Here is a 9673-nt window from a genome sequence, read left to right on the forward strand (position 1 = left end):
TGCTGCAGCTATGGGCTTTTTTTTCTTCTCTCTCTCCTTTTTTTTTTTTTTTTTTTTTTTTCCTTGTGCACAAAATGTCAAATTGCAGAAATTAAAAATGTAAATGATGGTGTCTAATTAACCAGTTGACAGCAGAGCACAGCTGCGAGTGACAGTGACTGATTACCTTCTGCAAACCTTGTCCTCCAAGACCTGCCTTACTCAGGGGACGAAGGACTTCAAAAATAGCAACTTCCTTAAAGAGACATTGCTCTGCTGAGAAAGTCTGATGCATGGGCAGTGGTCCTGGAGGTCTCCATCTCCAATGGATAAAGCCTCAGTCCTCTTGAACTAGAGACAGATTTTCCCCGATCACAAATGTGATATAACGCTAGCAGCATAGCTGTTGCTGGGATAGACTGGTTTAAGTGGAGGAGATGGATAATCTTAGAAATGTATGCAAATCTAGTAGTATAAATGGCACAAGTAAGCATGTAAGGTAAGTTTTGTGTGTGGGAGCAAAAGCCTGACCTCTTGGAGGGCAGTGAGACCAGGAGGACTTCCCTGTGGGACTGGAGGTGTTCAAAGCCCTTGAATGCCTGACAAAGGAGTCCAACACCAGTACATCTTACTTCTTTGACAACGTGGATGAAGTTAACAAGATGTTCTTTGGGATTTCAGTCTCAGAATTGGGTTGAGTGATTACAGCATTTATCTATTATTCAGGAATAGTGGCTCAGTCTAATTTCTGTTTTAGTCATCTCCTTCACTGTAAAAGAAGGGTATGACAAGACATATCACTGATGCTTTAGAAGAGCCTGAGAGTGTTGAGTTTATTCTTTATTGTTGATGGCTTTCTGTTCTTGTCTCCATGCTCTGTCCCTTCAAGAAACACCTGTAATTCTCTCTCTCAGGTACTATTCAGACATTGCCAAAATGCCAGCAATCAGTGACCAGGACATGAATGCATACTTGGCTGAGCAGTCTCGCATGCATATGAATGAGTTCAACACTATGAGTGCACTCTCAGAAATATACTCCTACGTTGGCAAGTACAGCGAGGAGGTAAGAACCTTGGAACGTCCACCCATTCTGATAGCTCAGCATATGTCACGGCTGCCTTTCTTCATCCTGGATGAAGGGATGATAGATTTAGGGAATAAAAAGCAAAATCTGGGATCTGGAGAGTCTGGGTTTGTTTGTTTCCCAAGGGCTCTTCCATCTGATTCTCCATTATTGTAATTTTCTTATATCGGTCAATCAAAATTAACTGGCTTTAGCTGATGATCAGAGAAGACCTACATAAACTCTTCATCACACGTGGCCAAAAGTTGTTGAGGCATATATGCCCAATGCCAATTACAATACCATAAAGCACCCAAGAATGGTCTATCAAACATGAAACAGATGTTATAGGTATCAAAGACCAGATAAAATACCTTAGAACATCTGAAGTGGCATGGCAAGGTAATGAGTAAATCTGCCAAATAATTCAAGATGCTAATCCATTGCTAATCAAGATGCTTCAAGATGCTAATCCATTTGATCAGATACAAAGCAGAGGTTTGCATTCAGGCACATCGACACCAAACTGCCTGCCTAACTACCTTCTGGCTGACTGACCTGCACTGCATGATCTAAGCTAAGTTTGGGGCTCACCTGTAGGGAAAATTAACCCTCATCTGTTGTTGAAAGATACTGGACTTAGTTGTTTTGGGAAATAAATATAAAAACAGAGCCACATCACTTCTTTCTCTTTTTCCAGATTCTCGGAGCCCTTGATCAAGATGACCAAGCTGGGAAACAGAAACTTGCCTACAAACTTGAACAAGTCATAACCCTCATGAGCATAGACAGCTGAGAACTGTCCTGCCAGGGACACCCTGGGAGGGATAAACCAAGTCGTGCCTCACTCAAGATCATCATCTTTACCAAGTGCAAGTTTTGATTGGCTGTAAGCAGAGTCACCTGAACAGTACTCCTCTCTCTCTCATTTCTTTCTCTTTCAAAATCTGTGGACAAAGTGAGAAATCCCCAGGGGTTAGAAGAAAAGATTGCAGAGGAATCTTGGCTCTGGGGATATCAAGACATTCAGGTGAAGCTCTCATTTTCACAGCTTCCCCTCTGCCTTTGTTCTACAAAAAAAAAAAAAAAAAAAAAAAAAAGAAGAACAATTCCACAGAAACAAAACAAGACAAAACAAAACCCTCCCCCAGCATTGCATCACCACTCTGCAGATGGGAAATCGAGAGGTCACTTCTGTCATGCTGCTTTAACTGCCCTCCTGGGGATGTAGCCTCTGGAGTGGACATAGAAATGAACTCAGTATTACTAAATGTCTCCCCAAGGGGAAGGCAGCCTGCCTGCAGGGATCCTGAATGGTAGGAGGAAATCAAGATCCTCTCCTGCAGAGCCATTGCAACTCTATCTCTTGATAGGGACCCAGTGGGAGAGGAACACCAAGGCTCCCTGCAAAATGCCACAGGTCCGTCCAGAGTGGGAACATTGTGGCTCTTATCTGCCTGGGCAAACAGCGGTGTAGTTGCTCTCTTGGGGCAGTAGAAGGGTCAAGAAGGGAGGATGGAGACCAACAGTCTCCTGCCTGTGTGATTCATATGGTTATTCTTATTTTTCAAAGAGACCTGTGTTCCCCTCCGTCTTTCCCATTGTGTCCTGTTGGTTGTAGCACTGCTGCAAAAATGCTCTCTCTTCTCAGTGGCATCCCGTTGGTGGTGTTTCTGTTCCTTCTGGCAATGGACAGCACAGCATCTCCTTTGTCCCCACCTCAGCTTGGAAAGCAGGAACCATCAGTCTCGCTTTGTTCCAGACAAGGAGCGTGGCCTCAAAAAACAACCAGAGGGGTTTTATTTAAATCTGTTTGTTCTTTTCATTTTATTTCCACAACTGAAACAAAGCTATTGGTTTTTTTTTTTTTTTTTTTTTTTTTGGTGGAATATCAGAAGGATACTAAAAGGCTTGCCGTGAAGCAAGGTAGTGCATAGGACTGATGGTAGAAGCTTCCTTCAAAGCCACTCCGAAGAGGAAATATCATCACACAGTTTGGAAGGAAATCTTGGAGGAAACCCAAACGAAACACTGCAAAATATTCTTCAATCTAGATACTCCTAGTCAAACTGCATGTTTTCTGGAGATCCGTGAACCATTGTAAGCTCATTTGCCTTTTGGTGCCAACTCCTGGCCCTTGCTCTTTTCCATTCTGGAACCAGCAGGCCTTGTTGAAGGCACACTTGCTGACTGTGACATGTTTGCTCTCTCTTTGCACTTCCTATCCCTTTAGAGATCATTGTCATCACAGGACAAGGATGGGTGATCACCTCGTTCTCTCCTCTGTTCAGCTCCTCCAGAAGAACTACATCTCAGTCTATTTCAATGCCAACCAAATAGGAATGAGCTCCTGCATCCCTTCTGCATTTGGCTGGTTTCTCCTGCAGCTGCTGGCCTGTTTAACACTGTGGTTCAATGCAGTGGGAGAACCATTGCTGCAGAGCCTTGAGGAAACTGGAAAACCTTGGATCTGGTATACCACAGAGGCAGAAGCCAGGTCTGTGTTCATCTCACCTGAATGGTGCTCACTAGCAAGTGGAGGATTGGCATCATGCAATGAAGAATCAGTCCTCATCCATCTTTCACCATCCTCCAAGCTACAGCCTTGGTTTACTTTGCACCTGGATAGATGAGGGGGTAAAGACAGGGTGTGTAAATTGATTATGGAACAAGTGTATTTGGTTTTATTCATGCCTCTTGCTAGCAAACCTGAACCTCTTCAGAGCAATGGCTCATAAGCGTGTGTAAAGAAGGAAGTGGTGAAAGCAGGGGTCTGATAGCAAGCAGATTTCATTCAGCCAAACATACACACGTAAGCAAGTCTTTCTAAAAACATTTAAAGAACAGCAGTCCAAAACTGGGTGCATGTGTGGGGGGAGAATATCACAAGATTCATATTGAAACAGCAAACTTAGGGACACGTCTTGGTTTTAAAACCCCAGACATTTTTCTCTTTATTATTATTATTATTTTGTGCGTGTGTGTGTGTGTGTGTGTATCTGTGTGTGCGTGTGCGTTATTTCCTTTTTAATTTTGCTTGCTTTCTGTTTGATTGCTGAGCTGATGGACTCATCATGCACCTTATGGACATCTCAGCATTTTCAAGAGGCCTGCGCAATGGGGATGATTTGGTTTGGTTGGGTTGGCTCTGCCATGGTTTTGTTGATCCATTTTGTAATGTTGGGGCATGTTCCAGATCCATTGATTATGGCTGTGAAAGTGGGGTAAATGTCCCACCAGAGCCAGTGGTAAGAAAACTGCAACAGCAACACAAACACAATATTTTTTATAAGTACATAAAAAGGAAAATAAAAAAATAAAAAAATAAAAAAAATAAAAAAGGAAGAAACCAAAGGTTTTGACAAACAAAGTGCCACGAAAGATAAATATGGACCCTATTGTCATGCCTTGTACTCACAGCTGGAAGGTAGGAGTCTAAGGACAAATAGCTGGCTTGGAGGGAAGTGGTTATGAGTGATGGGCTGTACTGCCTGGACATGCGCACACAAAAGGAAAAAGAAGCTGTTAAAAAAAAGAAAGAAAAAGAAAAAAGAAATCAAAGTGAACTGGTGTAATCCTGCACTGTTACTGAAGTCAGAGAACACCACAGGGGAAATCTGAGACTCACCTTGCTTCTTTTTGATGTTTTCAGGGCTGTGTTTTTGTTTTATTATGGTTGTTTTCCACTGTTGCTGGTTTATTTCTTCTTGCTGGTACAGAGTTTTTCAGCTGTAAAAAAAATATATACATATATTTCAAGAAAAACTTAAACACCTCAGAGACACTGAGAATGATACACTTAGGGGAAGTGGGAAGTGCCATGAGATTGGTATTTAATCCCTCCCGAGTTCCCATTTAGGCATTTCCTTTTTGTTCTCAACTCTCTTCTCTCTCCTACCCCAGGATTTGAAAGAAGATTTTGTATTTTGATTCTCTTTCATCTCCTCCTCCTTTTTGTTTTCCTTCTTCATTTACTTTTTTAACTTTGGTGCTTAAGCTGGTTTTGGTTTTCACTTGGAAAAATGGTCCAGAATTGTGGTGTAAATGTGTGGGCTTTGTCCTCTGTCCAATTTGGTGTCCTCCTCCTTTCCATCCACTGTTCCAGCATCTACTACAGTCTATGAGAGGTCTCGGCATCTTTCTTCCCATCCTCTCCTATTGAGCTAATTATTTTTCTAAATGCATGTAAAATACAATTAAAAACAAAGACACAAGCAGAAGAATGAGCCCTACTATGACATGGATGGGTTCTTTTTCTCTTCCTTTGCCTTGTTACCCCATAACTCCTCACCTTACCACAAGTTTCATCAAAAGTGTGCTGTGTGAGTTGTATTTCACACTAGTTTTCAAGCCCCACAGTAAGAACAGGAGTCAAAACTCCCAGAAGTCAACAGACAGGTTCCTGGTATCCAAAACATACCAGATAATAGGCTGACATTTAATTTTTTTTCTCAAACACTGCAATGAACACAATGAATGTTGGCACTTTCAGTACCATCAGAAATATGGAAAGAGAATGTGTGAAGACTCCTTGTGGTCCTACTCAAAGAGCAGAGTTTTTTCCACTGCAGAATTTGCTCGGGAATTCATGGCTAGGTTTGAGGAACCACTCTGCAATATACCATGTCCTCTTTGTGAGTGCATTCACCATCAGTGCCACAGTGAGCTGAGGCACAATCCATCATGTCACGTCCTTTTGCAGACTGAGACATCCGGTAAATGGAGTTGTGTGAAAAGTTATCTGGAAGAAGGTGTTAGAGATTGGTAGCACTTGAACAAACAGCACGTGAGAACTAGGAAAAAGGAGAAATGTGGGGCATCTTCATCTCCTAACACACATCAGTCCTTCTCTTCCCAAGCTTCACTCTGATCTGAATATATTTGAAGATTTGGTCCAGCATGACATACACCAGCCTTGCTCCATTGGGCTTAAGCCAATTTTCTCCATCTTAGCCACTGCAGTTGTCTTGCCATACCACTCAACACTAGACAACATAAAAAGCAGTTTCAACATGAAGAGAATTTACCAGCAGAATTCAGATTGGTATTTGTTTTAATTGAAATGCTTACTGAAGTTTCCAGATCTTGTGCATTACAGGGAAAAAGACAAGGGAATCATATTATTGTTTTTATTATTTATAATTATGCTATTGAAAAACTGATTGATAAAGTTATAGGAATCCACGGCTGCTCTCACTGTTGAGTAATCCAACCCAAACAGTACATGGAATTACAGAATGGTTTGGGTTGGAAGGGACCTTTCAGGTCATCTAGTTCCAGCCCCACCTTCTATGGGCAGCGACACCTCCCACTTAGACCAGGTTGCTCACAGTCCCATTCAGCTTCCAGGGAGGGGACATTCACAACCTCACTGGGCAATATTAGCTAAATGCTGGGATACCTATGGTGTAGCAACCTAAGAAAAAGCAGATAATGCCAAGAGCAAAATTGTTTTAAAGTAAGCCACAACACAAAATGCAGACCTGTATTTTCACGTGGAATATGAAGAGCTTTGAGAAGAAATACCACTGTGTGGAATGCTCATCCAAAGGAAGTCTAAAAACCTGAAAGGACTGAGTTCCAGGGCTTCTCTTAGTGGGACATACAATTGTGTCTGCACAAAGGACCCTTGAGTCCAACGACTATCACATAAACAAAGAAAAGCCTGGACTGCTGGAGATGACCAGAACTCTTCTCTCACATCACCAAGGCATCAGTAATACAAGTCATGCTTCACCCTTCCCAGTAGTCAGAAAAAGCTCATGAAGCAGACGTATCTGATAGCCTGGATAAGTAGCTTCATGCTGTAAAGGGAATGACAAAGAGGAAGAAAACTGGTCCCACTTCTAAAACTCCTGGGGCAGGCTCTAGCATGTAAGAGGTTTGTTCCATCATAGCAATGTATTGTTCTCTGGGTGAGCAGTGGCCATTGCTAATAGAGGAAGATGCCATGACCAGATAAGCACCTACCTGTAACCTCATCAGTCATTGATAGTCCTTTCTTCTTCTTGGTTCAGCCTGCAGCTGAAGTTGCTGGATAGAGGTTCTCTGTTTAAAAATGTGCACGTTGGCCCCACTAGGTTTCTTTTGATTTTTGGTGACTCACCAGAAACTACACTCAGGAGACCCAGTTTATTTATCTTCCACCCTTGAATGAGGAAATCAGTACAAAAATCCAGCTCTTGAATAACTGCTGTTGTCTAAATGCCTGTAAGCCCCTGGTAACCTCCTCTCTTGGGTTGACTAGGGAGCCCAGGAATGGATTTGATTATTTACACAGCAAACTGTGTTTCTTTGTTGGCACAGGCCTTACCATGACAGCTGTTGGGTAAAGAGGTACTGGCATAACCTCAGTGATTCCAGGGCAATTTGGTCTGTGTTATCTGATGAGATAAATATTGTCCTCTGGGGCAGATGGAGATCTTGGACTGCCCTAGCTCTTGCCATCCAAGTTTGGTTTGCTGTGGAGCAGACAACTGAAAATCAAGTGATGCTCCACGTCATGGTGTGAACCTCAGCCTCCTGGCCATTCACAGCTTGAGTTTTCTTGCTTTGCATCCAGCTTTGTCTCCATTTCAGAGTATAGTTGAGTCCGTAGTGTTCTGCAATTGTCCCTCATGTCTGCCACTGTGCAACGTACCTTCCCCTCTGAGCGTTGTTTTGTCCTATGGAGGATAAGTGTTATGCAGAGAATGCTTTGAAAACAGAGCTGGTCAACCACGATTGATTTGGGACTTCTCAGTTCTCTGCACTGTTAGAGAAGCACCCAAGGACACAGTGGCTTATGGCAATTAATTAATATGCAAAAGAATGACAAAAGAAAAAAAAAAAGGATTACAGTTGGAAAGAATAAAGCCACTACCAAAAACAAACAAACAAACAAACAAACAACAACAAACCACAGAGGATATAAAGCTGCTTAGTCCAACCAATCTGTTACATGCGTGATTTCTGTTGTCATTGTCATTGTTTGTTCCTTTTTTGTTTGTTAATCTTCTGTTTTAAAAGTGGAGAGTTTACCTCAAGAATTTCTTTCTGCTTGGAACCAGATCACCTCAAAGACACCTGCAGCAAAGAGAAGCATGCAGGGAAGCTCAGCAAAGTCAACCTGCTTATGGAAAATGGGGGGAGCAGGACATTTAGGCTCTTTCAACATCCCCTTCTCTTGCTGGCGTGGTTTGAATCTGTGAGGGCAGTATTTCTGAGCAGGAGAGGATGCTGTTCACTTTCAAGCAGACTGGAACACAAGAGCCAGAGAAACCAAGGCACACGTCTGAGCTTGACATCCTGTCTTAAATATCTTAAAGAAACTTGGTGTTACTTAAAATTTCTTCACTGCTCTTTCCCCATTCCCTGGAGAAAATCCACTTTCCAGCCCAGGGTGGGGTAAGGAAGCAGAGATTAGGTGCTAGCTAAACGCTCCCAGCATTTTCCCCAAGGAATCTAGATGAGAGGCAACTGGATTATTTAATGCCACCAGACAGGCCCTTCCTAGTGTCTGACCCTGTGTCTTGGATGTACACATGAACCCAGAAGTCTCATTCTCTGTTTTTGCTAAGGTTTCCACCTTAAGTACAAAAATCAATGTAAAGACATATCCTTTCACTACAGTGTTACCAACAGCCTCAAAGAGATGTCAAGACAGCATTAGAAAGGAGGTTGGGATCCCTTTTTTTTTTAGGTTGTTGTTGTTGATGGTTTGATTTTCTTTGAATTGATCCTAGTTAAAAAATATACTATTTAAATTGGAATCCCATTGTTACTTGGTAAAGGCAAAGCTTCTGTACCTTTGTTATAATTAATTGTATACCTGTGTATGTAAATATAAGGCATTCCTATTTTGCAGTCCAGAACAAAAACAAAACAAAAAAATAATAAAAAAACAAAACAAGAAAAAAAAAACAAGGAAAAAAAACTATTTGTAATATAGAATAAAGTTTATTAAAAAAAAATAAAGAAATAAAAAGTGTGCTGGGCTGTGATTGCTGCTTCCTGCGGCTGAATGGAGCCAGAGGGAAGAAATTCAAGCAAAAAGGAACTACAGAGACTGGAGAGGCAGCAAGTGATTAAAACAAGTCCATTTCACATCTATTCCATAGGAGCCTTTCCTAAGTTCAGACTTTCTCACCACCCACAGTGCATGCTTCCTCAGTGCTCCAAAGAGTCATGACTTGGTGGCATTTTAGCCTTGGCTTCATACTGTTTCCCATGGGCTGTGCTGATAAAGAGTGGGGGGGGTTGGATTCCCACCTGAGCAGCTCCCAGCTACATTTTCAGAGAGCACAGAGGCTCGAGGACTGGCATGCTTATGACAATAAATCACTGTGAAAAGTTTTCTTCCCCCAAATAATTCCTCCTTCTGTCCCTTTCTCCTTCTGTCCCTCCCTGTCTTCCTTCCTTTGAACCTCACTTCTTCCTTTCCTTCCTTATTTTCCTCCCTCTCTCTCTCCTTGTTCACAAAAGAACTCACGCATTGGGTTCTTTGAAAAAAAAAAAAAAACATGTAGTGCAGTCCAGACAAGTTATTCCTTTCCATCTGCCTTTTGAGTGTCTTCAGGTGTGCATTTTGAAGACAGATGACGAGTTGCTGAAGTAAATGGTGCCAGTAAAGGAACCAAATTCTGTGGCC

General features: G+C 42.1%; 1 protein-coding gene across 2 annotated transcripts in view; it reads left to right on the top strand.

Annotated features, from left to right (window-relative positions):
• Positions 1–9013, top strand: part of PLXNA4 (plexin A4) — a 454438-nt gene extending 445425 nt beyond the window's left edge. For both annotated transcript variants that reach the window (XM_040663912.2, XM_040663921.2), the window contains exons 31-32: positions 894–1044; positions 1745–9013. In XM_040663912.2, the coding sequence (XP_040519846.1) occupies positions 894–1044; positions 1745–1840 (247 nt within the window). In that variant the 3' untranslated portion in view covers positions 1841–9013. The remainder of the gene's footprint in view (positions 1–893; positions 1045–1744) is intronic.
• The last annotated feature ends 660 nt before the right edge of the window (positions 9014–9673 follow it).

The sequence above is a fragment of the Gallus gallus genome, chromosome 1 (assembly GCF_016699485.2).
Source record: "Gallus gallus isolate bGalGal1 chromosome 1, bGalGal1.mat.broiler.GRCg7b, whole genome shotgun sequence".
NCBI classification, from domain to species: Eukaryota; Metazoa; Chordata; class Aves; order Galliformes; family Phasianidae; genus Gallus; species Gallus gallus.